General features: G+C 43.3%; 1 protein-coding gene across 14 annotated transcripts in view; it reads left to right on the top strand.

Annotated features, from left to right (window-relative positions):
* Positions 1–10,766: 10,766 nt before the first annotated feature.
* The window catches only part of DNHD1 (dynein heavy chain domain 1), an 80,782-nt gene continuing 76,864 nt past the window's right edge, over positions 10,767–14,684 (top strand). For 13 of the 14 annotated variants that reach the window (XR_009249722.1, XR_009249724.1, XR_009249723.1 and 10 more), the window contains exons 1-2: positions 10,767–10,870; positions 11,141–11,975. Coding sequence is in view for 9 of the 14 variants with exons in the window: in XM_058688057.1 (XP_058544040.1) it covers positions 10,807–10,870; positions 11,141–11,975 (899 nt within the window). In the remaining 5 variants the exon portion in view is untranslated. Of the gene's footprint in view, positions 10,871–11,140; positions 11,976–14,684 lie in introns of those variants that run through there. The other variant, XM_058688063.1, reaches the window with a different exon arrangement.

Raw genomic sequence — 14,684 nt, forward strand, 5'->3', positions numbered from 1 at the left:
TATTCTTTGATTTCACTGGAGCATTCAAGCCATTGATTCTACCTTCTCTCCACTAACACCTTATGTCTTTCTGTTCCTGTCCAGCTTAAATTCCAGTCACTCTCTTGGAACAGACTAAATTTCTTTGTCATCTCTTTGTTGGAATCTGATAAAATAAGACATTTGTCTGCCTGCATTTGGACAGCTAAAAGCCCAAGGAAATCACCACATAGCAGATTTACATCACAATGAATTCATGATTACCAGCGTCAACTGGGGTCTCAGCCCCTATAATCCCACCAGATTTTTTCTAGTCTCTCCCTGCAATGACTGTTTCAAACCAATATTCTTAAACCTCTTATTACCCTCACCATTCTCTCAAGTTTTCTACAGGCAACATTTTTTTAATTCATAGGTAAAAGTAGAAGCTATCAGTTGGGAGCTCCCACAAAATCTCAACAAAACTTGGTCACCCACCTACATCTGCATCATTCTCTTTCCCTCCTGTGTAAACAGAGCAAGCATGCCTCTTCAGGCCAATGCCTATTCCTGCCCTAAATCCTAGTCCTTCCTTCTTTGGGAATCTCCGACATCGGTTTTCCTATTTTACTATATTCTCACCATTGTTTAAACATGCTAAAGACTTCCTGTAACAACAGGCAAACCACCCTACCTTATTTCTCCAGTTACCATCCTATTTTTTCCCCCACTCTATAGCTTAACTTCTCAAAAACAGTTGGGTACTTCGGCACTCTCCATTCCCATTCATCCACCCACTCTGTTTTGATTTCTACAACCTTTATATTGAAACCCTTCTTAATGAGGTTACCCTGGCTCACCAAGTGACTTTCATATCTCTGAATTCAGTGATGATTTCCCAGTCCTCAGTTTACTTCACTTCTCAATAGCATCTGGTAGTATTGACTAGTTCCTCATCATTAGCAGTCTTTTGTTGGTGTCTGTGATTCCAGTCATGGTTCTGCTACTTTCACTGCAGCTTCATAGCCTCCTTTGAGGCTCACCTGTCTCTGGCCTTTACATCTAAAGATTTCTCTAGGGCCTGTTCTTTCTCAGACATTTTTCTAGAATCGTTTCCTCCCTACTCCGAACTTAAATTACTGATGACTCCCAGATCTCTCTTCTGAGTTACTTGATTGACATCCCCACTTAGGTGTCTTAAAAACATCCCCACCTCAACATATTTTCCTCATCAATTTTCATCTTATACCTAGTACTTCTCCAGTTGCAGAAGATAGGAACCTCACTCATCCCCTTATTCAGTTGCCAAATCCCATCAGTTTGCATTCTACATTTCTAAATAGCCCTTGATTCTGTCTGCTTCTCCCTGTCTTCACAATCTTCCACCAAGGTTACTGCAATTGCTACTACCTCATGTCCACTTTTGCATCCCTCCAATCTGTTCTCCATTCATAGGTCAGAAAACACAAACTGATACTTAAAACCTTGCAATAGCTTCCCATTCTTCTTAGGATAAAACACATTCTACATGTGACCTGTGAGGCCTTGTATGATCCAGCCCTTGCCCATCTCAGCTTTATTTTATTGGCTGTCAAACATTGGACTCTCAGCACTATTTGTTGAATTGAACCACACCTCACTTGTTCCCTCTCTGTGCTCTAACCACGTTGCCTTCTCAGTTCTAATCTGTCATGTGCTATTCAATCTCAGGGCCTTTGCACCTGCTATCTCCTGGCTTGCAGTGCTTTCCCCCTTACTTTACGTAGTTAGCTTTTATTCATTCTTGAGTACTTAGTTCACATGCTGTTTCTTCAGATAACTCTTCCTAGACTCCAGCTCCCATAATTGCTCTTGTTTTTTGCATGTAACACTTCTAACAGTTGGTAATTAATTATATACCTCATGAGGTCACAGTCCCATGTCTGTATTGCTCACCATTGTATCCTTATCACATAATATGGCACATAATATGTGCCTGGCAAATATTGAATGAACATCTTTCAAGTTCCTCCCAGCTCAATTTACTATTTACATATCAAGAGAAAGGCTTTATATGAGAAGAGACAGAAATGAATCTTCATTGAACTTTTGATCTTTTGCCAATGATTTGGAGGTGTTTTTCATTTAAAATCTCACTGGTTGGTATCTTCTACCCTTCATATTCACAGATCAGTCAACACCTGAAAGCCTCCATCTGGAGTGAATCAGTCATTCTAGTTTTCACTCACTTTCTAAGTATTGTAGTTCTGCTTAAATATTTCTTGAACCCTTTCTTTTCTCTCCATCTCCTTTGTCACTACCTTAGTCAAACTTTCATCAGCTCTTCTAAAGATTACAGCAGCAATCACCTAGCAGCTTCTTTCTTGAGCCTGGACTGCTTTGATTAGCATTTAGCTAAGGTATACGTAACAGACTGAAAATGACGGTGACTTACAAACTTTTATTCTTTCAAGTAAAAATCTAGTCCAAAACTGGTGTGGCATCACAGTCAACTGAGAACCGATACTCATCAGCTTTCTGTTTATTGTATCAGTGGTATGACTCTCAACTTTGTGACCCAAGATGGAGTTTTACTTATCACATAAACGTTCCAAGGGTCAGAATGGAGGAGGGGGTGGGTGAAGAGGCATGCCCCCCTCCCTTTAAGGACACATCCTAAAAGTTGCACATCAGAAATTTGTCATGTGGTCAGACCTTGTCACAAGGAAAGCTGGGAGATGTCACTTTATTCTTACTCATCATTTTTTTACCCAGTTAAAAAATGGGAGCTCTGTTACTAACAAAGAAGAGAATGGCTATTAGAAGATACCCACCAATCTGTTTTCCACATTAATCAAGAGTGATTCTTGCAAAATATAAATTTAACAATGGTCCTCATCCACTTAATGCCTTCCATGACCTTCAGCCTCTTTAGCTTCATAACTGAGGCTTTCTTGGGTGATCAGGTTTCAGGTGATCTCTCTGCCTCATCTCCAACCCCCTTTTCTGTTTTTGATTTTCTCACCCTTGGTTATAAAAGGATCAATTTATTTGTGGTACTGAGATACATCATGCCAATTCTGGACTCTTTTTCCTTTTCTGAGTGTGCCCCACTTGCATTCATATATTCAGTACTTCACAAATATCTGAGTGACTGCATTTTCCAGCACTGTTAAGCCCTGTAGATACAGAGGTGAATAAAAGAGGCAATCTTTGTTCTCTTGGGACTTAACACAGGTATGGTGAAGTTCAATATAGAATGAGTAATCATGTTACAAAGAAGAAATATGTGTTGTAATGGGAACATACAGTGGTAGGAACTTGTGTGGGGGATGAAAGAGAGCCTCCCAGAGCAGTGATTTAGAAGCTGAGATCTGAAGGATGAGTTAGAATTAATCAAGCAAAAGACAGGGAGAAGAGCTACCCTCCTTTCCTTCATGTCTTTGCTTAGAATAAGCCTTTTTTATTAAGACTTACTCTGATAACATCATTTAATTTTTTAAAATCTTTATTTTTGAGAGGGAGAGAACACAAGTTGGGGAGAGGCAGAGAGAGAGAGAGAGACAGAACCCAAAGCAGACTCCAGGCTCTGAGCTGTCAGCACAAAGCCCAACATGGGGCTCAAAATCACAAACCAAGAGATCATGACCTGAGCTGAAGTCGGCTGCTTAACCGACTGAGCCACCCAAGTGCCCCTCTGATAACATTATTTAAAACTGCAACGCAGTACAGCCACTCTGGAAAACAGTATGGAGCCTCCTCAAAAAGTTAAAAATAGAACTACCCTATGATCCAGCAATTGCATTACTAGATATTTACCCCAAGATACAAAAAAAAACAGATTTGAAGGGGTCTATACACCCCAGTGTTTATAGCAGTAGTATCCACAATAGCCAAACTATGGAAAGAGCCCAAATGTCCATTGATAAAGAAGAATATATATATATATATATATATATATATATATATATATATATATATATTACTCAGCCATCAAAAGGAATGAAATCTTGCCACTTGCAACGATGTGGATGGAGCTAGAGCGTATCATTCTAAGTGAAATAAGTCCGTCAGAGAAAGACAAATACCATATGATTTCACTCATGTTAGAATTTAAGAAACAAAACAGATGAACTTATGGGAAGGGGGGAAAAAGGAGAGGGAAACCAACCATAAAAGACTCTTTACCATGGAGAATAAACTGAGGGTTGATGGAGGGAGGTGGGTCAGGATGGGTTAAATAGGTAATGGGTATTAAGGAGGACACTTGTGATGAGCACTGGGTGGTACATGTAAGTGATGACTAAATTCAACTGAAAACAATACAAAATACATACATACATACATACATACATACATACATACATACATATATACATTGCAACCCATCCTCTCCCTAGACATTCCTGATTCTCTTTATTCTCTGTTTTTCCATGGCATTATCATTTCTCACATACTATGTGGTTTACTCATTTTGTTCTTTGTTCTTAATTCTGGATCAAGATTTTATAAAATTTGGTCATATATTACCATGATTATACAAAATTGTTTATATTGTCATTGTCTCCTGCAGTGGTTTACATTACTGGTTTTTTTTTTTTTTTTTTCCTGGAAGACTATTTTGGACTGTTATCACACATAAACAGTACATAGTGTGGACTTTTGGAATAGGCTTGTTTTATCATCTAAACAGAAACTAGGTTAGGATAGAAAAAATTGTAGGGCTTTTGCCTGTAATTCTCTTCCTTCAGATTTAAAGTATTATTTTCATTCCCAAGACTAGTGATATAAATTCTCTAAATGTGATCCTACTGGAGAGGGTGAAGATTAAGATCAATAATATTTCTATGGAAATTGAGAGTTTTAAATCATACCCTATGTATTGACCAGTCCTGTGGCTTACAATTATATTGTGCCTAAGTTCTATTTATTTTTATTTTTACCTTTTGGTCCCCTTCACCCATTGGTGAAATGGGTAAGGGGGCTCATTTTGTTTATTATTACTTGTATCTCCCACTAGAATTTACGTTCTATAAATCATAAATTAGGAGTTTTGTCAATGCTATTGCTTTGTATGCTGATGTAACCAAAGACCTAAAATAGTGCCTAAAACAATTGGTGCTCAATAATTATTTGCTGACTAAGTGAAGGCAAGAAAGAGAGTTCCAGAGCAAAGGTCTAGAGCTTGGCTTTAGAGAAAGGAGGAGCATCTCATTGGTAACAGGAAGGATGGAGGATGGATAAAGCAGATCTAAGTGGTTTTTTAATTTGGTACTGGGAGATTGAGAGAGTTTATTTTTTAAACATTCTTTTTAATATACTTTTCAAATATTTATTTATTTTGAGAGAGAGCATGTGCGAGGAAGGGAGGGGCAGAGAGAGGAGAGGGAATCCCATCTGTATCAGCGCAGAGCTCATTGTGGGGCTCGATCCCACAAACCATGAGATCATGAACCTGAGGTGAAATCAAGAGTCAGATGCTTGACCAACTGAGCCACCCAAGTGCCCTAAGAGAGTTTCTTTTAAATACCATGTGTGATAGTTAGTTTTTATGTGTCAACTTGGCTAGGTTACAGTGCCCAGTTATTTAATCAAATACTAATTTAGGTATTGCTGTGAAGGTATTTGATAGATGTGGTTAACATCTGTAATTAGTTGACTTTAAATGACAGAAACTACTCTTAATGAAGGTGGGCTTCATTCAATCAGTTGAAGACCATAAAAGCAAAACAGATTTCTCAAAGAAGGAATTCTGTCTCAAGACTGCAGCATTGGGGTGCCTGGGTGGCTCAGTCTGTTAAGTGTCTGACTCTTGGTTTCGGCTCAGGTCATGATCTTGCAGTTTGTGCATTTGAGCCCTGGATCAGGCTCTGCAACTGGTAGTGTGCAGCCTGCTTGGGATTTTCAATCTCCCTCTGTCTGCCCCTCCCCTGCTCATGCTGTCTCTGCCTCTTTCAAAATAATAAATAAGTAAACAAACAAACTTAAAAAAAAAAAAAAAAAGACTGCAGCATTAATTCCTGCCTGAGTTTCCAGCATACTGACCTATCTTATAGATTTTGAACTTGCCAGCCCCCACAATCATGTGAGCCAATTCTTTAAAATAAATCTATCTAGGGACATGCCTGGGTGACTTAGTGAGTTAAGCATCTGACTTCAGCTTAGGTCATGATCTCAGGGTTAGTGAGTTCGAGCCCTGCTTTAGGTGAGCATGAGCCCCACTTCAGGTAAAAAAAAAAAAAAAAAATTAGCCCTGCTTCAGGTGAGTCCCTCTTCTCTCATTCTCTCTCTCTCTCCTTGTGGGATTCTCTCTTTCTCCCCTCCCTCTCTTTCTGCCCCTCACTTATGCCCTCTCTCTCTAAAATAAAATAAAATAAATCTATCTACCTACCTACTTACCTACGTGTGTGTGTGTGTGTGTGTGTGTGTGTATCCTATTGTTTCTGTTTCTCTGAATAACTCTGAAACAGCATCTAATTTTTTTTTAATAGGAGATGAAGTTATCATTGGAGAGTGAAACAAGAAAATGGAAGATGAAAGAGTACACGTATGAAATAGAATTTTCACAGAATGGAAGAGTAGACTGACAGAAAAACTATAATTCAATTTTTAGGCAGTGTTGAGGGCTCAGTAGAGGCCACTGAACATGATTCCCTTCTGTCCTTGTCTGTCTGGAAAACCATTGTTTTAGGGCCATGAATTTCAAGGCCTGCTGTGACTCTGGGACTCTTCTTTGCCCTTTCCAGGAAGGGCTGCTGCCCTCACTGAACACTATTATGTCTTGTCCACCTTTACCTAAACAGCACTTGGTAGAGTGCCACAAACAAGAAAAACACATAGCTTCACTGAGCTTTATTCTAGGCATTTTACGTACATTAACTCATTTAATCCTCACAGCAACCCTGTTAGGTAAATGCTGTTATTACCTTCATTTTATTTAAAAAATTTTTTTTGATGGGGTGCCTGGGTGGCTCAGTTGGTTAAGTGTCTGACTTTGGCTCAGATCATGATCTCTCATGAGTTTGAGCCCCATGTTAGATTCTGTGCTGACAGCTTGGAGCCTGGGGCCTGCTTCGGATTCTGTATCTCCCTCTCTCTCTACCCCTTGCCCATTCACACTCTGTCTCTCTCTCTCTCTCAAAAATAAACATTAAAAAAATTTTTTTAATTGAAATGGAGGCAAAATACCGTACAACTAGTGAGTGGTACAGTCAGGTTTTCGATCCAGACAGTCTGACTCCAGAGGTGATCCCCTTTCTCATCAATGAAGACTGCTATACATTTATGCATTTGTTCCATAAATATTTTCTGATCACCTACTCATGGTGCCAGCACCGGGGAATGGGGATGCAACAGAGAGCAATCAAAATCTCTGCCACCACGGAACTTATGTTTCTGGTCAAGGGAAATAGGCAGTAAGCAAATAAGTATTTATATGAGATGGTACTAAGTGCTGTGGAGAAAAATAATGCAGGGTAGAAAGGGTAAGGAAGGTAGGAACAGTGTTGTTATTTTATGCTGGATAGTCAAAGAACTCATTGATAAGGTCTCTGAACAGAGACTTGAAATGAGGGAATAAGCCTTGGGGACATCTGGAAGAGTGCTCCCTGCGGTATAAGTCTCTCATTGTCCCTCAGTATCCATTGTGTCCTTCTTTCTTTACTAATTGACTCTTGACTTTTATCTGGGCACATGGCCACTGGAAATAAAGATCAGATTTTACAGCTTTCCTTGCAGCTAGGTGTGCCCATGTGTTTGAGTGATGTGTGCATTGCCAGATTGTGCCCTTAAAAGTAAAGGTGTGCCCCCTACTTGGGTGCCTGGGTGGCTCAGTCTGTTAAGTGTCCAACTCTTGATTTTTGGCTCAGGTCACTATCTCACAGTTCATAAGATTGAGCCCTGAATTAGGCTCTGCACTGACATTGTGGGGCCTGCTTGCAATTCTCCCTCTTTCTCTCTCACTGCCCCTCCCTTACTTGCTCTCTCTCTCTCTCTCTCAAAATAAATAAACATGAAAAAAATTATAAAAAAAAGTAAGGGTGTGGCTCCTAATTTTTCCTCCACGGACTGTGATGGGACCTAGCAGCATGGTGGTGAACTCTCTTGGACATGGAAGACAAGGACCACCTTCTTGGAGAAAGTAGAACAACTGAAAGGCTGCCACGTTAGCCCTCAAGTATTTATACTTGGGCAGTTATCTAAGAGGGAAAAAAACCTTCCATATAGTTTAAACCACTGTATTTTGGGGTCCTTTTGTTGTTACAACATATGTGGTTGGCAGAATTTTAAGATGGTCCTGAATTTTCCACTCCCTGTGTGCATATCCTACATAATCGCTAGGACTATGAATATGACAGCTTATATGGCAGACTTGACTGTAAGAAAGCAATATTATCTGGGTGGGTCTGACCTAACCACATGGACTTTTTAAAAGCAGGGAGATTTCTCTGGCTGGATTCAGAAAGATTCCAAGCTTGCAAAGAGTTTGAGACATGGTTGCTGGCCTGAAGATGGATGAATCACATGGCAAGGAAGGAAGGTGGCCTCTAGGACCTGAATATGGTCCCCAACTGATGGCCAGAAAGGAAATTGGGACCTAGTCTTACAACTGTGAGGATCTGAATCCTGCCAGCAAGAATGAGCTTGGAAAAGAATTTTCCCCCAGAGCTTTCAGATGAGAACTCAGCCCAGCCAACTCTTAGATTTCGGGTTTCTGATACTCTGAGCAAAGAACCCAGCCAAGCCATGCTAAACATGGATCTGCAGAACTACAAGGTACTAAATGGGTATTTGTTTCTAAGCTACTTAGGTTGTGGTAATTTGTTACACAGGCACAGAAAACTTGTATGAAACCTTGTATGTCTCCTAATAGATACACAAGCAGAGTAACTGATACATAGGCTCTGAGATGGGAGCATCCTCGGTGTAATCCAAGCACAGCTCGAGTGGAGTGGATGAGGAGAGAGAATAGGAGAGAAGGAGAGATAGTAGGTGGCTGATCACATAGCAACTTGTAGGCCATGTAGGACTTTGGCTTTCACCGGAGGGAATGAGATGATAGGGCATTAGTTTTAAGCAGAGGAGTGACAAGAGCTGCCCTGTGAAAAGGGTCACTGGCTGCTCTGAAAAGAACAGATTGTGGGGACAAGGGTCGAAGGAGGGAGTCCAGTTAGAAGGCTATGGAATAATCCAGGTGAGAAGTGATAGTGACACAGACTAAGGTTGTGGCACTTAAGGTGGTGAGGAATTGTTGGATTCTGGATAGATTTTGAAGCTATAGCCAACAGAATTTGCCAAAGGATTCAACATGGGAGGTAGGCTGAGGTGGGAAGAGAGTGATGGAAAGAGAAATCTAAGGTGATTTCAAGGTATTGACCCAAGCAACTGGAAAAATGGACTTGTCATTTTGGGGAAGGCAGTGAAAGGAGTAGGTTTCTTTTGCCACCGGGAGGGAGGTGGTAGTTAGAAGTCTGGTTTGGACATTTTAAGATTTTAAGTTTGTGTTATTTATCAGATATCCAAGTAGAGCCATTAAGGAGGCAGATGGATGTACAAATCTGGATTGCAGGGCAGAGGTGGGACTGTGTCATATGCTGAATTTTCTTTTTCTTTCTTTCTTTCTTTCTTTCTTTCTTTCTTTCTTTCTTTCTTTCTTTCTTTCTTTCTCTCTCTCTCTCTCTCTCTCTCTCTCTCTCTCTCTCTCTCTTCTCTCTCTCTTTCTTTCTTTCTTTCCTTCTTTCCTTCCCTTCCTTCCTTCCTTCCTTCCTTCCTTCCTTCCTTCCTTCCTTCCTTCCTTCCTTCCTTCTTTCCTTAAATCATTCAGACCTTCCCACCCCCCATTTTGGACTTCTTATGATCAAGGATTTTTGTCTTATTAGGAGTTTGCTTGTGGGGGAGGTGGTAAGGTAGGGTTGGTGGATATAGGGTCCCAAAGACATAACTTGCTGGTACTTGGTGCCAGCTAAGACGTTCAGTGAATGCATAAATAGGCACAGGGATCATACTTTCCCACGACGCCCTCACGGTTGCTACTTCCCCAAATCACCGTGTCATTTCTTTTTCAGACCCAGCCAGACTGATCACCTATTCTCAAAGCGTGTGGGCAGCCACCAGGTTTGGTCTGGGCCGCAGTGCTTCAGCTTCCCAGTCCTCGCCCGAGCCCCTCGCCCTGCCCTTGTGCGACCCCGGACCAGCACGGATGCTGACTCCTCCCCTTTCCGGTTTCTGAGGGTTCCGGAATTCTGGGGTGAAGGCTCGGGCCTTTAGGGACCCTGTAACGGTTCTAACAGCTGGGAGGGAATGGAGCTGCGGGTGAGTCTCCAGCTTATAATCCTCTTCCCTTTGCCCTCAGATCTCCCTTGCCACTGCCCCCAGGAAGGTCCCCTCCTCCCACACTCCCAGGGACCCCCTGCCCCTCCCCCTCTTCTTCTCCTCTTCCCTCTCTCCTTCCTTTTCCTCCTCCTATTCCTCTTCCTCCTCCCCTTCCTCCTTCTCCTCCTCCTCCTTCCAGCTTGGTCCTTTGCCAATTTTTCCTCTCTACACTCCCCCCAACCTCATCTGAACCATGTAGTTCTCTGTGCTTTCTGTTCCCAAGAGCCCCCCTCAGCCCATGTTCAGACAGCACTGGGGCTTTGTTGCCACAGAGTGACCACCTGTTCCTCCCTTCAGGCCATCCCTGGGCTCCACTCCCAGTGACGTTCCTTGCTGTTACCAAAGTTCTCTGAGTGAGCCCTTTCCAAGTGTGCATCAGTTTGTGCAAGTGATCACTCCTCCATGTGCCAGTCTCTCTGTATGGGCAGCTGTGAGTAGAGTGAGCCTGTGCTTGGGACCCAAGTCTTGGTTCACCAGTTTCTCCAACAGGCAGTTAGGATGAAACCTTACCAGCACATCAGTCTCTCTTCCCTTCCGTTGCCTCCTGTACCCCTTACACCAGGTGAGGGGGACTATGTCCTGGGTGGTGGGAAGGAACTCTTGTGCAGAGAGGGCCCCTGCCTTTTTCTTGGGCCTGCTTCTTACCAGAGTCATTGGGGAAGCTGTTGTCCTCTGCTGTTCTGGCTCTGCCCTGCAACTGCCCTGCAGCTCCATCCATTTCCCTGTCCTAAGTCCCTCCCCTCCCCTGTCCCCCAGCCCCTTAGACCCTGACATTCCTAGCCCAGAACCTAAGGCCCCTTCTCTCACCCCTGTTCTGGGCTGGGCCAAGCAGGTGAGACCCAGCAGCCAGGAGCCTGGAACTGGCAGTCAGAACCTGAACAGTGGGCAAGGTCAGTTCGACAGCAGCTGAATGCCCAGCTTCTCTTGGTCTCGGAGCCAAAGGCGGACTTGTCTCCTGAAGAGGCATCACCTGAAGCCCTTGAATCTCAGCACCCCGTCTGTGTTCCAGACACGGAAGAGCAGCTCCAGGACCGTCAGAGGACACAGAGACAGTCCCCAAAGGCAGTGAGCCAGTCAGAGCAGCCCACAGCGCTGGAGCTCCTGGTAGCTGAGCTCCAAACTCTGTTCTCAGCTGTCCTGCGGGATGGCAGCCCTGCAGCTTGGCACTACCTGCATGCGGTGCTGCGTCTGCTGCCTCCATATCGTGTGCTGCTTGTTGGCCACCTTGATTTGCTGCCCTTCCTGGAGCAGCTGTCCCACTGGGCACCCTGGGTCCAATCCCAGCTCCAGCTGGACCTACTAGATGCCATAGAGCAGGCCTTTCCCCCAGACACCTCTTTGTTAGAGAGTGCCTCACATATTGAGTGCTGTTCCCAGAAGCAGAAGTTCCGTCACAGGCCCCCACACCCAGCCTGCCCTTTTGTGCAGGCCCGCTGGGGTGGGCAGCACGTGGGGGAGGAGTTGGCTACATGGCTGCGACCACTGACACTGCCAGAGCTACAGCGCAGCCTGGGTATTGTTGGTGCCCAGGTGGCCTTGAAAGAGACCTGGTGGGTAGATGGCCTTAGCCTCCTGCCCTTGGCACTGGCCACAGACATCCCCGTACGGTATGAAAGCAGGGACACTGATGATGCAGAGGAGGAGCCTGTTGGAAGAAAAGAGACTAAGTAAGTGAGGGACCCAGAGTGGGGCTTTGAGCAGAGGGGAAAAAGAAGAAACTTAACGGGTGCCTCCTTCAAAGTCTAGGGCCAGCTCCCTATTGATTTTAGGTATTAGCCTGAACCCCAAGCTATGCTGGTTGTAGCTGTTTCTTTCTCCCTTTTTGTCTGCAAATAAACCGAGTGTTCTAAGTGTTAATCCCCTTCAGGCAATGCAGAAATTCATGAAAATCAAAAGTCAGCTATAAGGAAGCCAAGGCATCAGAAAACAGCTTGAGTTTCCACAGTTTCCAGATCTTTCTCAGATGGTGCTAGAAGCTTCTTTAGTTCTTTTTCTCACTCTTTCATAGTCCCTGACCCTCTCCGCTGGGCCTGCCTAGGGCTGGGTGCTGGATGTTGTGTACAGGTTCTTCCCTCAGGACGCTCCTAGGTGAATGCTTGTCTGAGGGACCTTCCCACACATTTGTGTGTGAGCTAAGCCAGCCCCAAAGCACATTAGAGTTGGCAGCTCAGGCAAATGCGACATTCATTCTGACCTTTTCAGAGCCTTCTTCCTGCCCTGCCAGTGTGGGTATCCTGGCCCCTTGAGTGCCAATTGTTTCCCCCAATCGGGCTCTCATTGCTCCTTTCAAGATTTCAGAGTGTCTACAGAGACCTCCTCTTCTGAGAGTTCTTTAACACTAGTCTTAGAATTCCCCCCCACCCCCATCCTCTGGCCTGATTTTCTTCTTTTTTTTTTTTTTATCTTAAAATTATTTATTTATTTTTTTAATATGAAGTTTATTGTCAAATTAGTTTCCATACAACACCCAGTGCTCCTCCCAACAGGTGCCCTCCTCAGTACCCACTACCCACCCTCCCCTCCCTCCCACTCCCCATCAACCCTCAGTTTATTCTCAGTCTTTAAGAGTCTCTTATGGTTTGGCTCCCTCCCTCTCTAACTTTTTTTTCCTTCCCCTCCCCCATGGTCTTCTGTTAAGTTTCTCAGGATCCACATAAGAGTGAAAACATATGGTGTCTGTCTTTCTCTGTATGACTTATTTCACTTAGCATAACACTCTCCAGTTCCATCCACATTGCTACAAAAGGCCATATTTCATTCTTTCTCATTGCCAAGTAGTATTCCATTGTGCATATAAACCACAATTGCTTTATCCATTCATCAGTTGATGGACATTTAGGCTCTTTCCATAATTTGGCTATTGTTGAAAGTGCTGCTATAAACATTGGGGTACAAGTGCCCCTCTTCATCGGCACTCCTGTATCCCTTGGGTAAATTCCTAGCAGTGCTATTGCTGGGTCATAGGGTAGATCTATTTTTAATTTTTTTGAGGAATCTCCACACTGTTTTCCAGAGCGGCTGCACCGCTCCCACCAACAGTTTGCCTTCCCACCAACAGTTCAAGAGGGTTCCCGTTTCTCCATATCCTCTCCAGCATCTATAGTCTCCTGATTTGTTCATTTTAGCCACTCTGACTGACGTGAGGTGGTATCTGAGTGCGGTTTTGACCTGTAGTTCCCTGATGAGGAGTGACATTGAGTATCTTTTCATGTGCCTGTTGGCCATCTGGATGTCTTCCGAGAACTGTCTATTCATGTTTTCTGCCCATTTCTTCACTGTATTATTTGTTTTTCGGGTGTGGAGTTTGGTGAGTTCTTTATAGATTTTGGATACTAGTCTGGCCTGATTTTCTAAGTGCTTTGCAACTTGTCTAGTACACATTCACTGGGAAGAAGGGTAGATTTACCTTTAATCTGGATTGGCTTCCTCAGTTTTTGCTCTAAGTTTATGGCTGGGTCAAATTTTTTCCTAAAATCTTAAAGCTGTAATGGTGGACAGATAGGTAGGCTCCTGGGGCTCTGATAGAAGGGGATAGTGCTGACAATTTATATCTTCAAAATCCCCAGCAGATCCTTTCTTTTTCCAAGACCTGCCCTGTGCCCTGAATATGTTTCCTGGGAGTATGTAACTAAAGTGAGAATGGACTGAGATGTTGGAAAGGGGTCAAGTTCTTTGCTTTTCTCTTTGGACCTGGTGATAAGTCTCTGAGGCCTAGCTAATGTGGCTTAGCTTGCATGAAGTTCTCCAGGTCTGTTCCTCCAGACATCCATTCATTCAATAAGTATCACTGGAGACCCAGTATGTATTAGGAACTGCTAGATGCTGGAGATACAGACATGAACAAGACACACTCATTCTCTTTCTTTGGGGTTTTACAGCTCAGTTGGGGGAATAATATTAAATAAGTTGGTGCCAATAAAATATAATTGCAAATTGTGATAAGTGCTATATAATAAAGAGAACACCACCTTTCCCCTGGCTGCTCCTGTGTGTGTGTGTATGCATACGGGTGTGTGTGTGTGTGTACATGTAGCGGAAAGCACATCAGAGGCACTTTGGTTTAGATTGAAGTTATTAACAAAATATCTTGCAGGTTATGAGGTGAAATAAGAGGAGAGTTTCAAGGAGGGGGAAGCAGTTAGTATTAAATGCTACTGAAGCAAGTAAGAAAAACCTGAAAAATGTTCATTGGTTTTAGTAACAAGGAGGAGGTTGGTGAGAGTGATTTATTTCAGGCAGTTTTGTGAAGGGGAAGCCAGATTTTAGTGCATTCAGGAGCAAACGGGAGATAAGGAAGTAGAAATCACATTTTACTATTCTTTCATGAAGGTTGGCTTGAAAGGGAGAGAGATAATGGGACACTGGTGTCTGGATAG

This window comes from Neofelis nebulosa, chromosome 10, assembly GCF_028018385.1.
Source record: "Neofelis nebulosa isolate mNeoNeb1 chromosome 10, mNeoNeb1.pri, whole genome shotgun sequence".
Taxonomy (NCBI): domain Eukaryota; kingdom Metazoa; phylum Chordata; class Mammalia; order Carnivora; family Felidae; genus Neofelis; species Neofelis nebulosa.